Source organism: Balaenoptera physalus (genome assembly GCF_965194825.1).
Source record: "Balaenoptera physalus genome assembly, chromosome: 14".
Classification (NCBI taxonomy): Eukaryota; Metazoa; Chordata; class Mammalia; order Artiodactyla; family Balaenopteridae; genus Balaenoptera; species Balaenoptera physalus.
Window position 1 is genome coordinate 8419290 of NC_138893.1, and position 24058 is coordinate 8443347.

Here is a 24058-nt window from a genome sequence, read left to right on the forward strand (position 1 = left end):
CCATCACCAGGGGTAACTATAGAGAGCATGGGCTGGTGCGGGAAGCTGGGGGGAGCCAGGCAGGGCCTGTTTGTTCTACCTGGCACGGCAAAAACTTGTTTACCAAATATTTGCTCTTGCCACCGTCCTGTGGAATTGTCTTCCTCCCCTTTGAAGGTCCAGACCCCACTCTCTTCTCCTGAGCTCAGGATGGCACGTAAGCCTCAGTTGCCTCACCGTTGGGAACCTCCCATGTCTTTGTGGGGCTCACGTACATAAAAAATTGTTTTTCTCCTGTGAACCTGTCTTATGTCCATTTAACCTAGAAAGGAAGAAGGGCAAAGTTTTTCAAGACAAATGCAAAATCTAAGTGGTACACAGCTGTGATGTTGTGCCAATGGGCTGAAAAATGACAGTAGATACCCAGCACCGCCCTTGGTACACAGTAGATGTTCAATTAGCATTGGAACGTTTCATATATCACTTACTGGTGTGCCAGTCCTCTTCCAGATTAAGACAGAAAATGAATCCCTACTGTTGCATGGAAATGAATTTGCCCTGAATAAGGAAGAGCTTCCTAAAATGAAAGCTGATTAAAAATTAAAATGAGGGCTTCCCTGGTGGCGCAGTGGTTGAGGGTCTGCCTGCTAATGCAGGGGACACGGGTTCGAGCCCTGGTCTGGGAGGATCCCACATGCCGCGGAGCAACTGGGCCCGTGAGCCACAACTGCTGAGCCTGCGCGTCTGGAGCCTTTGCCCCGCAACGGGAGGGGCCGCGATAGCGAGAGGCCCGCGCACCGCGATGAAGAGCGGCCCCCGCACCGCGATGAAGAGTGGCCCCCGCTTGCCGCAACTAGAGAAAGCCCTCACACGAAAACTAAGAGACCCAACACAGTCATAAATAAATAAATAAAATAAATAAATAAAGTATTAAAAAAAAAACAAACAAAAAAAAAAAAAAAAAAAACTAATCTTTAAAAAAAAAAAAAAAAAAAAAAAAAATTAAAATGATTTGGGAGACAGTGATTTTTCTGTTATTGGTGGCTTCCAAGAAATCTGGATGACCCCAAGACAAGGAAATGACAGGGGTGGAGCTAGGTGATTCAAAATGCTCCATGGCTCTGAGGTTCCGTAATCATAAAAGCAGAAAACTTGCTTAGCCACAGGGACGTATGACAGGCCTTAAGGCAGTGTTTGGATTGCCCGAGACACACACAACTTAAAAGCTCAAGGCTTTCAAGGCTTTTTGATGCATCCCAGTTATAAGTGAAATGGAGAAAGAGGGTGAGAAAGTTAAATAGTTTAATCAGAGCAGTTTTACAATTCTAAAATTAACAAGCAGACCTTGTAATAAAAGAGCTCCAATATTTGCAAAATGACCTCGCTTCCATTCTGAATCTCTTTTTTATTTGTAAAGAAAGATTCGCATTACATTTAAAAGGACTCAAAATGGAGTGATTGATATATTATTATCCGTGTTTTTTTTGATGCAACTGATGAAATCCCTGAATGGATATTGCTTCAGCTTTGATATTAAAAAAATGGCCTGACAAGAAGTCCTTAATCCACAACTGATCACAGGTGGCCGAAAGAAAGAGAAAAACCCAAAACTACTGTCAAGTTCATAATGTATCACATTGTTGGTGGATGACACTGGCTCCAAATATACAATTAAGCCCACGACACTTTATTACTATGAATATAATTATCATGAAAGTTCTTTCACGTGGATCAACTTGCTTCTGAAGGTTTTCTTGGTTCGTTTAAACTTGCATAATAAACATGCAATGAATTATTTCTTTTGAAAGTGTATTTTTTGCAGTCTTTTTGTTTTCATACAAAGATTTCATAAAGTTGCAATATTGCATCAGAGCATTAGCAAAATAAGAGCAGGAGCACAGGGGGAGGGGAAATGGGCATCTGGATGAATGAGAAGAACCTCCTCGCATCCTGAGACAGGCCACCCGTCTTCTTTAAAAGGTGCACGCAAACTGCTTTTCTTACCCTCCCCCACCAAAGAAAAGCATGAAAGAAAAAAAAAAAAACCCTCACAAAAATCAATCTAACTAAGAAAAAAAGTCGACATAAAGAAAATAAAGATGTTTCTTCATGCACATATCTTCTGCATAGCTCAACCCACATATAGTAAGGCACTATTTCCCTTCGTAACTGGTGTCCACGGCAATCTGGTAAGTGCGACAGTGCTCTGTGACCATTAGAGAGTTCCTTTCTGGATGGTGAAATAAAGAGGCCAGATGAGTGTGGCTGCCACGCTTCTCTGTGAAGGTCCCACAGTGCAAGCTGATTTCCAGGCGTCTCAGAAGGAAATCTGTGTGTGTAATGATTGAGAGTCTCCAGAATGGTTTTCTTTCCAAAGTTACTGTTTTGTCCTTGTATGAATTTAGATTACTCTTCAGTCATTATTCTCAAAGAAAATACACTAGGTGGGGGAAAAAGCACAGTCAAATCTTCAGAAACACAGCTTCACTGCTCCGAGAAAGCATGTAACGCTGGCAATTCAGAAAATCAGCAGATGTTTCCAAGGGAACAGAGAGAGAGAGACAGAGTCTAGAAACAGAAGAACAGAGACAAAGACAGAGAGAGCGTGTGTGTGTGTGTGTGTGTGTGTGTGTGTGTGTGTGTTTGTTTTCGGAGGTGATTTGGGACTGAGATTAATTTAGCTGGTCTTCGTACTGTTTCCGGAAACAATCCCCAGCCGGGAAAAATTCCCAGCACCTTTCTTGATACATCTTCCAAACATAAGATTCCTGTAAAAGTAAAGGCAATGTGTTAAGAACATGTCTTTCCCTAGGATCTCTGTGTTACCACAAAATATAAGATAGAAAGAAACTCAAATTTGTTATTTTATATACATATATATATATCACATATGTATAATGGTGTATTTCACATAGTTATAATCCCAAATTCATTTAGATAGTTCCTAACTATACCAGGTCTTATTTATTTCTACCAATAAATAATCAATCTTCATCCTGACTGTAATATAATAATGATAAAAAACCTATTTGTGATATATGATTTTGAGGGTTCCTTAAAACTATTATTTTTGTTTAATTGTACCATTCAAATTCAAACTATTAACAATGGGAGGTGAATATTTGTGGAGGGAGAATTTCAAATAGCTCGGGCAGAACCTTAAACATTTAATATACAATTATTTATTTATTTTAATATTTTAAATTGAAGTATAGTTGATTTACAGTATTGACTTAGTTTCAGGTGTACAGCTAAGTGATTCAGTTATACACATACATATATTTTTTTCTCAGATTATTTTCCCTTATAGCTTATTACAAAATATTGAGAATAGTTCCCTGTGCTATACAGTAGGTATTTGTTGCTATCTATTTTTTATATATAGTAGTGTATATATGTTAATCACAAACTCCTAATTTATCCCTTCCACTCCTTTCCTCTTTGGTAACCATAGATATGTTTTCTATGTCGGTGGCTCTATTTCTGTTTTGTATATAAATTTATTTGTACCATTTTATTTTTGGTTCCACATATAAGAGATATCATATGATTTTTGTCTTTGTCTGACTTACTTAGTATCATAATCTCTAGGTCCATTCATGTTGCTGCAAAAAGCATTATTTCATAATTTTTTATGCCCAAGTAATATTCCATTGTGCATGTGTGTGTGTGTGTGTGTGTGTGTGTGTGACGTCTTCTGTATCCACTCATTTGTCAGTGGACATTTAGGTTGTTTCAATGTCTTGGCTATTGTAAACAGTGCTGTAATGAACACTGGGGTACATGTATCTTTTCAAATTAATGGTTTTCTCCAGATACATACCCAGGAGTGGAATTGCAGGATCATACGGTAGCTCTATTGTTAGTTTTTTAAGGATCCTCCATACTGTTTTCCATAGTGGCTGTACCCATTTACAATCCCACCAACAGTGTAGGAGGGTTCCTTTTTCTCCACACCCTCTCAGCATTTATTATTTGTAGACTTTTTGATGACAGCCATTCTGACCGTTGTGAGGTGATATCTCATTGTAGTTTTGATTTGCATTTCTCTAATAATTAGCAATGCTGAGCATCTTTTCATGTGCTTTTTGGCTATCTGTATGTCTTCTTTGGAGAAACGCCTATTTAGGTCTTCTGCCCATTTTTGATTTGGTTCGTGGTTTTTTTGATATTGAGGTGTAGGAGCTGTTTGTATATTTTGGAGATGAATCCTTTGTCAGTTGCATCATTTGCAAATATTTACTCCCAGTCCGTAGGTTTTCTTTTCATTTTGTTTATGGCTTCCTCTGCTGTGCAAAAGATGTTTAGTTGGGTCCCACTTGTTTATTTTGGTTTTTATTTCCATTACACTAGGAGACAGATCCAAAAAGATATTGCTGTGATTTATGTCAAAGAGTGTTCTGCCTATGTTTTCCTCTAGGAGTTACACAGTATCCAGGCTTAAATTTAGGTCTTTAATCCATTTTGAGTTTATTTTTGTGTGTGGTGTTAGGGAGTGTTTTAATTTCAGTCTTTTACATGTAGCTGTCCAGTTTTCCCAGCACCACTTATTGAAGAGACTGTCTTTTCTCCATTGTATATTGTACCTCCTTTGTTGTAAACTAATTGACCAAAGGTACGTTGGTTTATTTCTGGGATTTCTTTTTTTTAATTGTTATTGGAGTATATAGTTGCTTTACAATGTTGTGTTAGTTTCTGCTGTACAGCAAAGTGAATTTTATTTATTTATTTATATATCTATATCTATATCTCCCCTCTTTTTTAGATTTCCTTCCCATTTAGGTCACCATAGAGCATGGAGTAGAGTTCCCTGTGTTATACAGTAGGTTCTCATTAGTTATCTATTACATAGTAGTGTATATGTGTCAATCCTAATCTCTCAGTTCATCCCACTTCCCCTTCCCCCTTGATATCCATAAGTTTGTTCCCTACATCTGTGTCTCTATTTCTGCTTTGCAAATAAGTTCATCTGTACCATTTTTCTAGATTCCATGTATAAGTGATATTCCATGATATTTTTTCTTTTTCTGATTTACTTCACTCTGTATGACAGTCTCTAGGTCTATCCACGTCTCTGCAAATGGCACTATTTCATTCCTTTTTATGGCTGAGTAATATTCCATTGTATATATGTTCCACATCTTTATCCATTCCTCTGCTGATGGACATTTAGGTTGCTTCCACGTCCTGGGTATTGTAAATAGTGCTGCAATGAACATTGGGGTGCATGTGTCTTTTTGAATTATGGTTTTCTCAGGGTATATGCCCAGGAGTGGGTTTGCTGGGTCATATGGTAGTTTGATTTTTAGTTTTTTGATGAACCTCCATACCATTCTCCATAGTGGCTGTACCAATTAACATTCGCACCAACAGTGTAGGAGGGTCCCCTTTTCTCCACATCCTCTGCAGCATTTATTGTTTATAGAGTTTTTTGATGATGGCCATTCTGACCATTGTGAGGTGATACCTCATTGTAGTTTTGATTTGCATTTCTCTAATAATTAGTGATGTTGAGCATCTTTTCATGTGCCTCTAGGCCATCTGTATGTCTTCTTTGGAGAAATGTCTATTTAGGTCTTCCGCCCATTTTTTGATTGGGTTGTTTGTTTTGTTGATATTGAGCTGCATGTGCGCCTTGCATATTTTAGAGATTAATCCCTTGTCGGTTGCTTCGTTTGCAAATATTTTCTCCCATTCTGAGGGCTGTCTTTTCATTTTGTTTATGGTTTCCTTTGCTTTGAAAAAGCTTTTAAATTTAATTAGGTTCCATTTGTTTATTTTTGTTTTTATTTTCATTACTCTAGGAGGTGTTATCAAAAAAGAGCTTGCTGCGATTTATGTCAAAGAGTGTTCTGCCTCTGTTTTCCTCTAGGAGTTGCATAGTATCCGGTCTTACATTTAGGTCTTTAATATATTTTGAGTTTATTTTTGTGTATGGTGTTAGAGAGTGTTCTAATTTCATTCTTTTACATGTAGCTGTCCAGTTTTCCCAGTACCACTTGTTGAAGAGGCTGTCTTTTTCTCCATTGCATATTCTTGCCTCCTTAATCATCGATTAGTTGACCATAGGTGTGTGGGTTTATCTCTGGGCTTTCTATCCTGTTCCACTGATCTATATTTGTTTTTGTGCCAGTACCATACTGTCTTGATTACTGTAGCTTTGTAGTGTAGACTGAAGTCAGGGAGCCTGATTCCTCCAGTTCCATCTTTCTTTCTCAAGAGTGCTTTGACTATTTGGGGTCTTTTGTGTCTCCATACAAATTAAAAAATTTTTGTTCTAGTTCTTTGAAATGCCATTGGTAATTTGATAGGGATTACACTGAATCTCTAGATTGCCTTGGGTAGTTTATTCATTTTTTTAAAAATTTATTTTATTTTATTTATTTTTGGCTGTGCTGGGTCTTCGTTGATTCACGCAGGCTTTCTCTAGTTGCGGCGAGCAGGGGCTGCTCTTCATTGTGGTGTGTGGGCCTCTCATTGCAGTGGCCTCTCCTGTTGCAGAGCACAGGCTCTAGGCGCTTAAGTAGTTGTGGCTCGCAGGCTCCAGAGCACAGGCTCAGTAGTTGTGGCACACGGGCCTAGTTGCATTGCGGTATGTGGGATCTTCCTGGACCAGGGCTCAAACCCATGTCCCCTGTGCTGGCAGGTGGACTCCTAACCACTGCACCACTAGGGAAGCCCGGTTTATTCATTCTGACAATATTGATTCTTCCAACCCAAGAACATGGTATATTTTTCCATCATTTTGTGTCATCTTTGTTTCTTTCATCAGCATCTTATAGTTTTCGAAGTACAGGTCTTTGCCTCCTTAGGTAGGTTTATTCCTAGGTATTTTATTCTTTTTGATGTGATGGTAAATGGGATTGTTTCCTTTGTTTGTTTTTGTCCTTATGAAATTCTTTTAACTTTTTATTAGAGTGTAGTTGATTTACAATATTGTGTTTCCTCAAGTGAATCAATTATACATATACATATATCCATTCTTTTTTAGATTCTTTTCCCATATAGGTCACTACAGAGTATTGAGTAGAGGTCCCTGTGCTATACAGTAAGTCCTTGTTGATTATCTGTTTTACATATAGTAGTGTGTATATGTCAATCCCAGTCTCCCAATTTATCCCTCCCCCCTTCCCCCCCAGTAACCATAAATTTGTTTTTTACATCTGTGACTCTATTTCTGTTTTGTAAATAAGTTCATTTGACCCATTTTCTTAGATTCCACATATATATGTAATATCGTATGATATTTGTCTTTCTCTGTCTTACGTCACTCAGCATGACAATCTCTAGGTCCATGCATGTTGCTGCAAATGGCATTATTCCATTCTTCTTTATGGCTGAGTAATATTCCACTGTAGGTATGTACCACATCTTCTTTACCCATTCCTTTGTCGATGGACATTTAGGTAATGGGATTGTTTCCTAATTTCTCTTTCTGATTATTTGTTGTTAGTGTGTAGAAATGCAACAGATTTCTGTGTGTTAATTTTGTATCCTGTGACTTTACTGAATTCCTTGATGAACTCTAGTAGTTTTCTGGTAGCATCTTTAGGATTTTTTATGTGTAGTATCCCATCATTTACAAACAATGACAGTTTTACTTTTTTTCCAATTTGAATTCCTTTTATTGCTTTTTCTTCTCTGATTGCTGGGGCTAGGACTTCCAAAACAACACAGAGTAAAAGTGGTGAGAGTGGACCTTCTTGTCTTGTTCCTGATCTTAGAGTAAATGTTTTTAGGTTTTCACCATTGAGTGTGATGTTAGCTGTGGATTTGTCATATGTGGGCTTTATTATGTTGAGGTAGGTTCCCTCTATGCCTGCTTTCTGGAGTGTTTTTGTCATAAGTGGATGTTGACTTTTATCAAAAGCTTTTTCTGCATCTATTGAGATGATCATATGGTCTCTATCCTTTAATTTGTTAATATGGTGTATTACACTGATTGATTTGGGAATATTGAAAAACCCTTGCATCACTGGGATAAATTCCACTCAATCATGGTGTATGATCCTTTTAATGTATTGTTGGATTTGGTTTGCTAGTGTTTTGTTGAGGATTTTCATGTCTATATTCATCAGTAACATTGGTCTGTAATTTTTTTTGTGGTATCTTTGTCTGGTTTTGGTATCAGGGTGATGGTGGCCTCATAGAATGAGTTTGAAACTGTTTCTCTGCAGTTTTTTGGATTAGTTTCAGGATAGGTGTTAACTCTTCTCTAAATGGTAGAATTCTGCTGTGAAGCCATCTGGTCCTGGACTTTGGTTTTTTGGGAGTTTTTAAATCACAGGTTCAATTCTAGTACTTGTAATTGGTATGTTCCTATTTCTGTTTATTCCTTGTACCTTTCTAAGAAGTTGTCCATTTCTTCTACGTTGTCCATTTATTAGCATATAGTTCTTGTATTAGTCTCGTATGGTCCTTTGTGTTCCTGTGGTTTCCTACGTAACGTCTTCCTTTTCATTTCTAGTTTTATTGATTTGGGTGCCCTCCCTTTTTTTCTTGATGAATCTGGCTAAAGGTTTATTCGTTTATCTTTTCAAGGAACCAGCTTCTAGTTTCATTGATCTTTTCTATTGTTTCCTTTATCTCTACTTCATTTATTTCTGCTCTGATCTTTATGACTGATTGTTTTCCTTCTACTGACTTTGAGGTTGGTTTGTTCCTTCTTGAGTTGATTTAGGTGTAAGGTTGGGTTGTTTATTTGAGATTATTTTTTTGTTTCTTGAGCCTACATGGCTGTAACTATGAAGTTTACATGGCTATACACTTCTCTCTTAGAACTGTTTTTGCTGCATTTCATAGGTTTTGGAACCTCGTGTTTTCATAGTCATTTGTCTCTAGGTATTTTTTAATTTCCCCTTTGATTTCTTCAGTGATCCATTGGTTGGTAGTAGCATAGTTTCAATATCACTACTTGTGACTGGTCTGTTCATGTGTTCTATTTCTTGCTGGTACAGTCTTGGAATATTGTACTTTTCTAAGAATTTGTCCACTTCTTCCCGGTTCTCCCTTTTATTGGCATATAGCTGCTTGTACTAGTCTCTTATGATCCTTTGTATTTCTGTGGTGTCCATTCTGACTTCTCCTTTTTCATTTCTAATTTTATTGATTTGAGTTCTCTCCCTTTTTTTCTTGATGAATCCAGGTAAAGGTTTATCAATTTTGTTTATCTTCTCAAAGAACCAGCTTTTAGTTTCATTGATCTTTGCTATTGTTTCCTTTGTGTCTATTTCATTTATTTCTGCTCTGATCTTGATTTCTGTCCTACTAAATTTGGGTTTTGTTTGTTCTTTTTTCTCTGGTTGCTTTAGGTGTAAGGTTAGGATGTTTGAGATTTTTCTTGTTTCCTGAGGTTAGACTGTATTGCTATATACTTCCTTCTTAGAACTGCTTTTGCTGCATCCCATAGTTTTTGGGTTGTCAAGTTTTCATTGACATTTGTTTCTAGGTATTTTTTTTTAATTTCCTCTTTGATTTCTTCAGTGAGTGATCCATTCATTGGTTGTTTAGTACCATATTGTTTAGCCTCCATGTGTTTTTGTGTTTTACAGTTTTATTCCTATAATAATTGGTTTCTAATCTCATAGCATTGTGGTCACAAAGGATGCTTGATATGATTTCAGTTTTCTTACATTTACTGAGACTTGCTTTTTAGCCCAGCATGAGATCTATCCTAGAGAATGTTACATGTGTACTTGAAAAGAATGTGAATTCTGCTGCTTTCGGATGGAATGCTCTATAAATATCAATGAAGTCCATCTGGTCTCATGTGTCATTTAAGGCCTGTGTTTCCTTATTGATTTTCTGTCTGGATGATCTGTCCATTGATGTAAGTGGGGTGTTAAAATCACCCATTAATATTGCGTTACTGTCAATTACTATTTCCTACCTTTACTGTATGTTTGCCTTACAGGTGAGCTTTCCCATTTTGTAATTTTTTTTCTAGTTGTTACCTTTTCCTTTCTGCCTAGAGAAGTTCCTTTAGCACTTGCTATAAAGCTGATCTGGTGGTGCTGAATTCTCTTAACTTTTGCTTGTCTGTAAAGATTTCTCCATCAAATCTGAATGAGAGCCTTGCTGTGTAGCGCATTCATGGTTGTAGGTTTTTCCCTTTCATCACTTTAAATATATTATGCCACTCCCTTCTGGCCTGCAGAGTTTCTGCTGAGAAATCAACTGATAGTATTATGGGGAATCCTTTGTATGTTATTTGTTGCTTTCCCATTGTTGCTTTTAATATTTTTCTTTAATTTTTGTCAATTTTATTATTGTGTGTCTTGGTGTATTCCCCCTTGGGTTAATCCTGCCTGAGACTCTCTGTATTTCTTGGACTTAGGTGACTGTTTCCTTTCCCATGGTAGGGAATTCTTCAGCTATTATCTCTTCAAATATCTTCTCAGACCCTTTCTCTCTCTCTCTCCCTTCTGGGACCCCTATAGTGTGAATGTTGGTGCCTTTGACATTGTCTCAGAGGCTGCTTAAACTGTCCTCATTTCTTTTCATTCTTTATTCAGTATTGAAACAGTGATTTCCACCACTCTATCTTCCAGCTCACTTATCCATTCTTCTGCCTCATTTATTCTGCTATCAATTCCTTCTACTATATTTTTCATTTCACTTATTGTTCAATTGTTTGGTTGTTATTTATATTTTCTAACTAACTCTTTGTTAAAAACTTCCTGTTACTTCTCACTCTGTGCATCCATTCTTTTCCTGAGTTCTTGGATCTTTATGATCATTGCTTTCAACTCTTTCTCAGGTAGATTGCCTATCTCCATGTCCCTTAGTTGTTCTTCTGGGGTTTTATCTTGTTCCTTCGTCTGGAACATATTCCTCGGCCATCTCATTTGCCTGAATTTCTATTTGTATTTTTATGTTTGTGGAAGGTCAGTTACGTTTCTTGACCTTGGAGAAGTGGCCCTCTGTAGGGGATGTCCTATGTGTCCCAGCAGTACACTCCCCTCTCATCACCAAGGGCCAGGGACCAGGTGGTCCCAGGGTAGTTTCTGACCTGTGTTTGCAGACTCAGTTCCACAGAGTGGAGGCGATTGTAGTTTTCTTCCTTCTGGTGTCTGTCTGCCCCCTGGTGGGTGAGGCTTGTCTAGAGGCTTGTGCAGGCTTCCTGGTGGGAGGAACTGGTGCCTCCGCACTGGTGGGTGGAGCTGGGTCTTGGCCCTCTGGTGGCTGGCCACGTAAGGGGCGTGTCTAGAGGTGGCTGTGGACTCAGGAAGTCTTTCTTCAGGCAGCCTGTCTGCTGATGGGTGGGTCTGCATTCCCACCCTGTTGGTGGTTTGGGTGTTGGGTGGAGCCAGGTCTTGGTGCCAAAATGGCGGCCTCTGGGAGCGCTCAGGCCAATGAATCCACCAGTGTCCTTGTCCCCATAGTGAGCCACACCTGCTTCCCCAGGAGACCCTCCAAGACCAGCAGGTAAGTCTGGCCCAGGCCCCTATGAAGTCACTGCTCTTGCCCTGGGTCCCGGGGCAAAAAGACCTTGTGTATGCCCTCCAAGAGTGGCATCTCTGTTTTGCACAGTTCTTTGGAGCTCCTGCACTCAAGCCCTGCTGGCTTCAAAGTCAAGTGCTCTGGGGTGGGGGGGTCCTCCTCCTGATGTCAGACCCCAAGGCTGGGGAGCTTGATATGGGGCTCAGAACTCTCACTCCTGTGGGAGAAGTTCTGCAATATAATTAATTATTCTCCAGTGTGTGGGTCACCCACCTGGGGCAGGTATAGGATTTAATTATATTGCAAGTGCACCCCTTATACTGTCTCGTTGTGGTTTCTTCTTTGTCTTTGGATGTAGAATATCTTTCTTTAGTAGGTTCCAGTCTTTCTTATCAATGTTTGTTTAGCATTCAGTTGTGATTTTGGTGTGCTCCTGAGTGGAGGTGAGCTCAAGGTCCTTCTACTCTGCCATCTTGTCCCAGGATACGCAATTATTTTTAAATGACTGTAATACTACTGCATGAAGTTCATTTGAAATCATCTGCTATCTGATTAAGCAATCAAGTATATTATAATTATCAAAACCCAAACTCAGCATTTTCAGCTAATAAATGTGCAATTCTAATTTTACTTTTTCTACTACAGCAATCTTTGCATACTCATCCAGGATAACAGGAATTTTATACTAAGATACCATGACTAATATCTGAAAGTAATTCCAATATTAATGTTTAATGTACACATTTATTCCAAAATGCAGAGATTCTTTTATCATTTCTTTTAGATGATTGATGTATGGTCACTGTTTACCTACCTGTCCTGTGTGCTCTGTTTCATCTTTGTTTATGAGATACATCAGAAAAAACCTACAGATACAGAGAGAGTAATCAGAAATGGATTGTATGGAAATATCAGCATAAACAGATACTTCTGGTTCTGCTATGGACTAACTCTTCATGGCAGAGAAAATAAATGGGTCAAACCTGCAGGGCCAAAAAAAAAAAAAAAATGCCATGGGGACCAACAGCTTAATCAGCTTTTAAAATATTTTTTTCAAAGGAGCTATAATGTGTTCACAGATCAAGTTATACCTCTTGGGAGCTGCTTTATACCAGGCTCAGTGCCAGACCCTGCCTGCAACTGTTTCCACATTCACTCATGGAGCAGGAATTGCAATCCTCATTTGCAAAACCGAGAATTAAAAAGGTTCAATAACTTGTCTAATATCACACACTTGTGAATTCCAAAACCCACTTTTTTTTAAATTGCTACAATGCTACTCTATATCTTTTCTGTTTGTTAGATATTAAAATCAGGTTAGAAACGGATTAAGAAGTAATATTGTACTGAAGTACAGTTTTGGCTAGTCTCAAGTAATAGCCAGATTTCTATGTATTAAAAAAAAAAATGCAACATTTAACTGTTTCCAGGAGTGCCTAAAGAGGTCTGTGGTTCTTCAGAAAAGAAAAAAGAAAAATGAAGATTCACATATCTCTAGGGAGCAGCTGGAACATTCCTGTTTGAAATGGCAAACACGGCCAAAGCTCTCTGAGAGGCTTGGTACATATTCTGCTCATCCTTTCCACCTTCTCATTTCATGTTCTAGAAGGTATTGTTCACGTGGAGGGCTGCAACTTCCTTTCCTAAGTCAACCTACTCTTGAGGAAAAAGAACCACTAGCTGTGGGTCTTTCCCTCCAAGAGGTATAAGAAGCCTGAAGCCAATGGTAAAGAGAGGGGCTCTCTGTCCTGTTTCCCCGGCTTGCTGAGGTGGGGGATGCCTGGGTATCAGGAGAGGCAGGGGAGTCCAAGTCAGGCACACTCACAGATAATTGGCCAAGTTGTGTTCCTGTAAAGTGTGGGTTTCAAAGCCATGGGGCACAGTGTCGAAGTAATCATTGCCTATCCCACAGATGAAGCACTTGGTCTAGAAGACAAAGGCAGTATTCAAAGGTCAGAGTTCAGAAAGCAAAACAAAAGGAAAACACAACTCACCACTCAGGGGCAGCTACTTGGATTATTCGGTCTACATAAAAGATCATCCCATAAGACTGTGCCAAGCACCTGAGTATCAATTTAACTGTTGCCACCACTACATCTTGCGGTGGGGTTTAAATGACATAGGAACCAACAGCAAGAAGTAACAGAGGCAGAAAGAAGAGAACAAGATGATGATGGCCGAAAAGCAATGTCTTCTTTTCTCTAGCCTAAGTGAGCACGCCCACGCTTGGTGATCACTCTTGTTCATTACACTGGCTCAAATTATCTAGGTAGGACTGAATGTGTCCTCAACTGAAACCACAAACTTGCTATCTATCCTAGCCAAGTCTGATGACCAAGCTGGTGGAGCGGGGAGGCACAAATTCCTTCCATCTGGGGGTACCAAACCAAATACCAAGCTGTGAGGTGTTGAATCAACGATTCAGAGAAGGTCCGCCACATGCCAGGCATCATGCTAGGCACACAACCAACAGACATGTCCTGGGATGACTGACAGTCCACTCTAGAAACAGGACACCTGCTCTCTCCGCTTCCCTCCCATCCCATCCATCTCTCTCTTCACCCACTAGGTCTGCCATCTGCAGGCCTGGTACCCAAAACCCAGGGAGAAGCAGGCCTTCCATTTTATCATTAGCATCTCCTATGTATCAACTCAAATGAATTCAATAATTATTGTCCTCATGTGGCTCCAGATGCTCATCTTCCCTGCAAATTAGAAGCTGTTTCATACCGTCAGAGGCATGTTTATGATGCCCTAGATGCGAGAGCCTAGAATCAAGATGATTAAGGTAATTTATAATTCTCCCTGCCTTACTGATCAACAGCTGCCGACAGCAGAAAGGCTGCATTCAGCATCCAGTCTTGTACACCATTCAGTGTCTCGTAACTAAACAGGTTCCCACTTAACAGCTTTCCCCAGGAAACTGCCCTTCCTCTTTGTTACCTGTCTCGGTCACTGTGTGTGTAACTGAGCCACCATGCTTCTTCCTAGAGGCTCATGCTGGACGGAACCTCAGTAACATCCCCGCTTGCTCCAAACTCTTCATCCTCTGCATCTGGCCAGTCACCAAGTTCTTTTCATGCCAAAGTACTGCTTGAATCCATTTGGCTCCTGCATCATCTCCTACCTAGAAAATGCTGACAGCTGCTTCCCTGTCCCTGGGTGTGCCAGTGTCGAGCTCACTCCCCCTATTTTAACCCATGGTTATCTATCTTTTTAAAATGTAAAATCTGATCACCTCACTGCCCCGCTTAAAACCCTTTTCTTGAAAACCCTTTTCTTGTTTCCCAGCCTGTAAGTTACACTGTAAATTTCTCAAATGCATGATTAGGCTCTTAATTAGCTGGCCGCCTTCTCTAGCCCCATTACTAGAAAGTAATGCTTCATCCTGAACCAGTTATGCTTCCAAGAAAAAACATCTGCATATCAAATTCCCTAAAATCAGAGTCTTGGTATATAGAACGTCAGGCGGTGACGTTTTCACAGAATCCAATGTGAATGGCACCCCTGGTGATGGGCATGGTGGGGCACGTTGGGGTGGGGAGGTGGCCTGAACTGGCCTGTGCGCTCTCTCTCTCTCAAATCCACACCTCTGCAATCTTCAGGCCTCAGCTTGGGCATTCCTTCTTTTAAGTACGCCCCTGATCATACAAGAGGAAATTAGACACCAGCCCCAGAGACCCCGGCACTCAGGGTTTCCTCCTATAAAGGGCTCACCACACTGCTCATGATGTCCTGTCTACTTATTTGTCAGCGGATCCACCACTTTGAATGAATGGTCTCCCCCTCCTGGAGGGGCAGATGGCGCCACACTACTGTTTGTATGTACCTGGCGCCCACCACACAGCCCAGCACCAGTGCTCAACTCTGTGTACCGCCTGCATCGAAAACAGGCCAGTGAAGCCGTGCATTGTTCACGTCCCTCCCCCTGCTCCCACAGCCGTCATTCTTTGATAAAAGACAGTGGGGACAGGCAGTGTCCACAACGACAGAAACGCAGAGTCAGAAACGGAGAGACTCACCTCCATGTCTTCTTTGACCTGTTCTTGTTGGTCTCTTAGTTCCCCAAAAGCATCGATAATTAAACCTAGTGTTCAGTAAAGACGGGATTTAATCTATCAACCAGAGAAGGATAATGAAATTCACAGCCCCCTGGCTAAGCCTCCCAAGGAACGGGACCATGACACTGGGAGACGCTCGGAGCTTGGCAGAAGCTGTGAGCGCGCTGGACACTCACTCCTACGAGGGCAGCAGCGTTCTCTCTCTGGGGGGCAGACAGACATGCAGTTCCCAGGGCACACACATACTGCCTGAAAAGGGGATTAAAAATGAAGGGACAGCAGGAAAAACCTTGGGTTACCTTGGCATCAGCAAATGGTATGTGTTATTACCTGCTTCACGCCAAGAAGGAGCAATGGAGATTTATGGTCATAAAGTACAGAAAATGCCACTAATGAGATTTTCAAGTGCTAATTTGCAAATCAAACATGCCCATGTTAACTGTAAGGAATTCGCCTCAAATCATTTTTTTCACAAGTTCGTCATCAATAAACTTTCCGTAACATTATTAACTGTAGCAATCAGCAACTAACGGCTTCCTGCTGCTTTGTTCCCTTTTCTCCTGTGACTTGCCAGGCTGTACGTTTTCTTCCAAGTGTTTTATATGACTTTGCCCTCTTCTAAACACATTATTGTTACACTCAATAAAGACATAAAGGAAGGGTTATGAATCCTTTAAACGCGTTCCTGTACTTTACTGAAAAAAGGGTATCATTTTTTTGCCTGTGGAATTTAGAGGATAATGTCCCATTTATAGACATTTAATTCAAGCTAGGATAAATGTGTAAGCAGAAGAAGACAACATGAGTGATTTTTCTGAGGGAAAAAAAAGTTACCTTGGAATAAAAGGAGAGGAAAAAACCACCCGCTCCAAGTTCCCTTGGAGTAAAAGGAAGATGGAATGGGTCAACATGGCACGGTGGTTGCACGTGACGGCTCTGGGTCCAGACCCTGTGCGTTTGGATTCCAACCCTGACACTTTTCAGCTGTACACGTCAGCCAAGTTACTTAGACTTACTATGGCTCAGTTCCTTCAAATGTGAAGAACAACATTTTGCTCCCAGGGCACACGGAACAGACATCATTTTTAAAGAAATCTTTTCAATAACCCATGGCTTAGAGCTTTATATAATTTCCATGTGATAGACCCAAAGAGGCTAAATGGCTCACCCACCACTAGTTGTAAAGGTCAGCAGCGGCAGGGCGGGAAATCAGACCCAGGAAAGTGCTCTTCCCGTTCTGTTATTTGAAAGGAGGCCAAAGAAACCTGTATCCATCTCCCCGCTACAGCAGGGTCCCTTGCTTCTTTGTTTTTCCCTCTACAGATTTCCAGTGAAGAAACACTGAACGGAAGAGTTCCATTTGGCTTTTCTAGGAAACACCTGACATTCTTACCCTGTCTTTTAATGTTAGCTTCAACAATATGTAGGTCAAATTCTAGATCTTCTTGAGGATGATGCTTACCTTGTATTATGGCCAAGAGAATGACAATTACAAAGAAGAAGAAGGTGATGTCAAAGATGATTCGATAGATCTCATATTCATCGCCGGCTGGGTCTTCGATTTCATCACCGATACCCCCTCCGGCACGTACCCCGACATACATGTGGAACATATAGCACTGGAAAAGAGAGGAATGGCTTCACTTCCTGGAGGACCACTGCCCATTTTTATACTCAACACACCTAAGATTATCTCTCTTGTTCCTAATCTTCACTGTGGAAATGATGAGCATCTTTGCCTTCTACATCACCTCTTATTGTTTCAGTATCTATAATTGTGATGCAAACACTTGGCTCTTACATTCTGCTGTCTTTTAAACAAAACTCTGTGCTGCCTGCTTAGCACCTGCTGTCATACTTTGCAGGAAATGAAAAATACCTCACTAGCATCAGGCATAAGGTTATCCTATTAAGATCATAGTAAGGGCCACAAAACTACATTTAATTGCACTGTTCAGTTTTTTGTGAGCATAACAGACAAAGGAATGGGGAAGTAAAAGTCCATTGTATAACTGGATGGAATGTTAGAAATTAAGTGAGGAAAAAACCAAACTTAACACTTACCATCCTCTCATCTATCACATTGGAATATAATGTGAAAATTTTTTAACTTTAATGTCTAGAGTAAAGAAAAATGAGAGAGGCAGGGAAGAAATAGCAGCTCATTGTTTAAACTCTGAAACTTTAAAGCAACCAGCAACATGTACAGCTGCAAGTGTCCATTGCCAAAAAAGAGGGGTGCAGTAAAGTGCTTTGGGGTAGGGTTTCTCAGCCTCAAATCCATTAACGTTTTAGGCCAGATAATTCTTTGTTGTGAGGTCTGTCTTACGCCCTGTAGCATATGTTAGAAGGATCTCTGGCCTCTACTCACTAGATGCCAGTAGCGCCCCACCCTACAGACAATCAAAAATGTCTGCAGACATTGCCAAGCGTCCTCTGGGGGGGGCAACATCAGGACCACTGGATTAAGCATCTAGGGTTTTATCTTTATTTAGGATAAGTCCACACTCTCCATTCCAGGCCCTCTGATTTAGCCATACTTCCCCTCTCTAAGTTGATCTTTTACTGCTCCCAAGCACTGCCCTCTCCTCTACCCATGCCTCCTCCAAATACAACATTCCTGATTCTAGATCGTTGCCTGCATAGTCTCCTTACCTTGCAATATTCTTTCCCATTTGTATCCCATTAGAACCTACTCATCCTTCAGCGCCTCAGTGAATAATCCTTCTTCCATGAGGCCTCCTCAGACTGTTCGAGACACTCCCATTTACCCAACTGATGTCACCCATCAATGCAAAACAGAAAACACTGTCTGCCGTAACCCTAACGAATGGGGCAGAGACCTCAAAACAGCATCTTCACTCACTGAGACACCACACTCCTCTGGTTTTCTCCTACATCTCTGGTCATTCCTTCTCAGCCCCCTTGGCTGGTTCTTCCTCATCTCCCTATCTCTTCATGAACTAATGCCCAGGATTGGGTTCTCTGACTTTTCGTTTCTTTTAGGACACTCCCTTGGGGAACTCTTCCAGTTTCATGCTTAAATATCATCTGTGCTACTTACTTCAAAAAATTTCTATTTACACCTTGGGTCTCTTTCCTGAATTCCAGACTTGTATCTCCAACTTATTTTTCATTTGATGTTTTATGATCTCTCTCACTCCACTAGAATTAGTCCCATTATAAGAAGAATTACTTGGGTTACTACTCTATCATCAGTGCCTAAATAATGTCCAGCACATGATAGGTACTCAAAAATCACTTGTGGGATGACTGAGGAGTGAAAAGTTATGACTGGTCAGCTGTTCTCATGGAGAACGGCTCAAACAGACCTCAGATTCTCAGGTCATTTTAAAGAGCATAAAGTTCAGGCAAAGAATAGGCAGCAAGATGACACCAAAATGCTCATAGTTCAACAGTTAATTACTGATAGGAAACTTTTTGTATTCTGCATCTAAGTCAGACGCCTGGAATTTAATGAACAGAATTAAATAAAGGTTGGGTCGCTTAGGCAATAGAAGTGAAAGCAAAAATAAACGAATGGCATCTAATCAAGCTTATAAGCTTTTGCGCAGCAAAGGAAACCATAAGCAAAACAAAAAAACAGCCTATGGACTGGCAGAAAATATTTGCAAATCATGTGACTGATAAGGGCTTAATTTCCAAAATATACAAACAGCTCATACAATTCAATAAGGAAAAAACAAACCACCCTATCGAAAAATGGGCAGAAGACCTAAATAGACATTTCTCCAAAGACAACATACAGCTGGCCAAAAGGCACATGAAAAGATGCTCATCGTCACTAATTATTAGAGAAATGCATACCAAAACTACAATGGGGTACCACCTCACCCCGGTCAGAATAGCCATCATTAAAAAAAATCTATCAATACAAATAACAAATGCTGGAGAGGGTGTGGAGAAAAGGGAACCCTCCTACACTGTTGGTGGGAATGTAAATTTGTACAACCATTATGGAGAACAGTATGGAGGTTCCTTAAAAAACTAAAAATAGAGTTGCCATATGATCCAGCAATTCCTCTCTTGAGCATATACCCAGACAAAACTGTAATTCGTACAGATACATGCATCCCCATGTTCACTGCAGCACTATTTACAATAGCCAAGACATGGAAATAACCTAAAAGTCCATTGACGGATGGATAAAGAAGATGTGGTACACACACACACACACATACACACACACACAAAATGGAATATTACTCAGCCATAAAAAGAATGAAATAATGCCATTTGCAGCAATATGGATGCAACTAGAGATTGTCATGCTAAGCAAAGTAAGTCAGAAAGAGAAAGACAAATACCATATGATATCAATTATATGTGGAATCTAAAATATGACACTAATGAATATATCTACAAAACAGAAACACACTCACAGACACAGAGAACAGACTTGTGGTTGCCAAGGCTGGGGGAGTTGGAGGAGGGATGGATTAGTTTGGGATTAGCAGATGCAAACTATTATATATAGGATGGATAAACAACAAGGTCCTACTGTACAGCACAGGGAACTATATTCAATATCCTGTGATAAACCGTAATGGAAAAGAATACAAAAAGAATATATACATATGTATAACCGGAATCACTTTGCTGTACAGCAAAAATTAATGCAACATTGTGAATCAACTATACTTCAATAAAATTAAAAAAAAAAAAAGATTGGGTCACTCAGAAAAGAGGTTGGTCAGTCTGGGATGCAATAAGCAAAGAGCATCACTCCAGAACTGTTCTGGAGCCCAGGGAAGGGGGTCTCTCTTACAGAGAGGCCAGGAGAGTCCTGTTTTACAGACAGCCTGATGAGACCAATGGTGCCTAAACTTAATCCTGCATTCACATTTCCTCGAGGCTTAAACATTCTGGATTCCTGGTACCACCTACTGAATCAATCTTTAGAAATAAAAATTTGAAGACATTTAAAAAAAGCCCTCAGGACATGGCATCAATTTCTTAGCACTGTTTGTCTAAAACAGTGCTTGAAACTGTTAATGGTGGATCTGTGGGTAGAGAAAGTTTTATTTTCCCTGTATATTCTTGCATACTGTTGGAATTAGTTTTTACCACATGCATTTCTTATTAAGAAAAATTGGGGGTTATATGTTTTTCTCCAAATCTGCCCACACATGTGATTAACTGTGGCTACAGGAAATAGAATTATTATTGCAGCTGCCTACTCTTTACTTAGTGAACTAACATAGGCCATCCTTTCCTGCCTTTCCCGTTCTTAGCTTTGTTTATAACCCTCCCCCTGCCCCCTTCGGCTGGCGACTTAACTTGGACAATCTACCTGGCTGTGGTCTGGCATTTCTCCATGTCAAATTCTGGCCCTCTGACTCCCCACACTAATAGCCATAGTGGGCCAACAGTGGGTCACTGCAGTTCCCTGTGCAGGTCCTGGAATGCCCTAGCTCTCCAAGCCCGCTTATTTGACATGTATGTGACTAAGATGGTCTAGCTAATTCCTCTTGCTAATTCCTGCAGACCAAGACTTTTGGATTATAATTTGGCTCTCCACATAGAGTTTTTCTATAGAGAAGAGACTATCAACTTGTTGCTTGAACTTTTAATGAGTGGAATGTTGGTATTCTGACTGATACATCTGACTCTTAGGAGTCTGGTTAATGTGAGTCTGTCCTCAGGCAAATGATTCACTTTTACTTTCTAGACATTAAAGTTGAAAACAAGACCATGGAATGAGGCTAAATTACCAAAGTAAATGTCTCCTTCTTTTTAGATCTCTCGTCAGCCACTTGGCCTCTCTTGGCAATATCTGCATCTCACTGCTCGCCTTCATTCTATGATAGCACTAAGAATTTTGAGGAGGGGGTTCCACCATATTTCATTAAAATGAAATATGGTCATGCTGTGAAAAGAGAGGTAGAGTTTTGTGGATGTGCTTAGTTAGGCTTAATAAGATACCAAAGTGAAAAAGAATAAAATGCACAGTTCACCAGTGGGATTTTGATATCAATTTTCCCAACCGTCTCCTTCATTATCAGAAATTCTCACCAGAAATAGCAGGGCCATGGCTGCTGTGGTGGAGTAGGAGGAAATGTGGTGACCAGCCAGTCACAGGAGGCGGCAGGCTGTCAGATTACCATTCTGCGCCTGAAAAGGGAAGTCCTTTCATCTACCTTCCTTTTCAGAGAATCAGATTCAACCTGATAATAAGAGCTGGAGGAGCAATGCTGGGCAGCAAAAAGTTACACTGCTTTCTTCAGAGGACCTGAGTAATGAGGGAGGAAGGTGCCTGGTGCTACAGAAATGGGGACAAGGCAGTTGCTAATTCTCAAGATTTAATATTCTGTGACTTTCCCCCCATCCACCTCCTAAACTGATACATTCTGGGGTTAATCATTGTTTTTGTTGCCTTTAGGGGACACTGAAGAGTAACAGTTTCTAGTGGGCTGGTGAAGATCCTTATAAGATCTTTACCTTGGCCAAAAAAAAGGCGGGTGTGGGGAGAGAAACAGACACAGGGAGAGAAAAAGAGAAAGAGAGAAAACAGATTATTCGTTGAGAAGATAGGGTAAAATAAGTACTTTAGAACAACTACGTAAGCAGGTTACTTCCCTAGGAGTATACTTTTTAGCTCAACCACCTGGAAAGCTTTTTCCAAAATACACAGGTCTTGATACCTTTCCTACAGTTTCTGACTCAAGGGATCTGGGGTTGGTCTTGAAGATCTGTAGATTTACAGAGAGTTTTCCTGGTGATTCCTCTGGGCATTTGAGGCTGAAAACCACTCCTTTTGAGATGAATGCTCTTATATATGCCACATCAGTCTCCCTGGCTCTCTAGCTGCAATCAGCTTTTTGCCCTGGACTTGAGAACTTTAGATTACTTTTCAATTTCTTCTCCTACATTCTTGGTGAAGAGGTTCAAATCCTATCAGGTTATGGCTGGTTTAATTAGATTCTCTGGCTCGAAACACTGTGATTCCAAATAAATAAGTAAGTAAAGAAAGAAGAAAAGAAATTTAAGTGTGAATCATCACTGACTCTGCAAAACTGCAGCTACAGTGCCACCTGCTGTAAGTTATGAAACCCTGGCGGGTGAATTACGTCCCCTGTAAAACCTACAATGTTCTCTGAGACCCGAAGAAACAACCTGAAACAACAAATGGCGATGGGAACTCAGGATGACAGCAGTAAAATACGACGTGAGTGAGGAAAACCTATCTCAGATGAGAATACTAGACTTCACTCTTTGAAAAAGAAATGCTAAGGAGACTGGCATAAAGAAAAGATTCTCTTTGGGGAATTAAAACAATGAAATCTGACCACCTGCTACTCCATAATTCTGTCTTGCTAGCTGTTTGGTTTTACTAAGTCTCCACTTTTAATGAACATTACTGTCAGTGATTACTTACATGTTAAGTGGCTATGGCTTCTTCAAAACCTCCCCGCACAAGCATTAGTAAGAGGCAAATTAAAAGGGGTTTTTAGATCTAAAATTGAAAGGTTAACCTAGGTAATGTGGCCTCTGACACAATAGTTGTTAAGAACAATCAGCTGGAAATGGACTGTGCAAAAGTACGCAGACTCCTGTCTGGTTCGACTGATTGACAGCGGTGCCTAATTATGAAAGAGGTAGGAGCCGAGGTGTAGTTTGTATCCTGGAACTGAGTTTTCTTTTTTTCAAGAAAGAAACACCTAAGATGCAAACTTAATGATGCCTCCAACCTCAGCTCAGCCAAAAGCAAGATCTGTTCATTGTTATTTGTAGAGACAGAAATACCTACAACAGAGCTGGTCAGAGGCAGTCTCACCCATACAGACAGAAATTCCTGAAACTGAACAAAATCCTGGCTGTAGCTCAGTCCCAAGCCCACAGATGAAAACATCAAGAAGCCAATTTCGTCATCCTAAAGTGAGGCAAGCTTCTCTATCTTCTTTATACATTTCCCTGTCATTGGGTAAAATCAACCAGGTAAAGGCAGTGGTCTTCCTAACCTACCTCTTGTTCAAATAACGCACGGATTCTTCTCATAATAAATCCATTGACAAAATTAACAAAAGCAGTGGAAACATCCTGAGAGCAAGATGCAAAATGTAGTCATATAAGAAATACTATTAGGGCAACTTGAACAGGGTCAAATACGACTCATGATGTGAGAGTGAGAGACCAGGATATTTTGGGGGTCCTACTGTGGTAGGAGAGGCGAATGCAAGTCACACATTGTTCCCACCGTGTAACCCAGGCCACTGCACATCCCCATCTGAAACCCTCCCTACTTTCCACCAATCGTGAGCGGTTCACTGAACATCACACCCTCTGGGAATGAACGACTGCAGGACAACTTTCTGACCTGAGGCTGGTGAATTTTGAGATTTAGACCCATTGGGGTGATTCTCCTGGAATATAAATGCATCTCCCCGGAGTCAGTGCAGGCACAAGTGCCTACCGTTAGTCCTCACTGACCCTCCTCTGTGCCTTGTTGCCTCCTCCAGCCCTCTGCTCCCCTCCCTGCATCTGGCCAGCCGCTCCCCCAAGTCTTCAGGGCCATGGGACAGAGAGACAAGGTGGTATTAAAGGCAGCACACAGA

General features: G+C 40.5%; 1 protein-coding gene across 7 annotated transcripts in view; it reads right to left on the minus strand.

Moving 5' to 3' along the window:
• Positions 1-1267: 1267 nt before the first annotated feature.
• Positions 1268-24058, minus strand: part of RYR2 (ryanodine receptor 2) — a 732481-nt gene continuing 709690 nt past the window's right edge. For all 7 annotated transcript variants that reach the window (XM_082425485.1, XM_082425482.1, XM_082425483.1 and 4 more), the window contains 5 exons: positions 16945-17101; positions 15444-15508; positions 13247-13347; positions 12236-12287; positions 1268-2747 (listed from right to left, as the gene is read on the minus strand). In XM_082425485.1, coding sequence (XP_082281611.1) covers positions 2652-2747; positions 12236-12287; positions 13247-13347; positions 15444-15508; positions 16945-17101 — 471 coding nt within the window. In that variant the 3' untranslated portion in view covers positions 1268-2651. The remainder of the gene's footprint in view (positions 2748-12235; positions 12288-13246; positions 13348-15443; positions 15509-16944; positions 17102-24058) is intronic.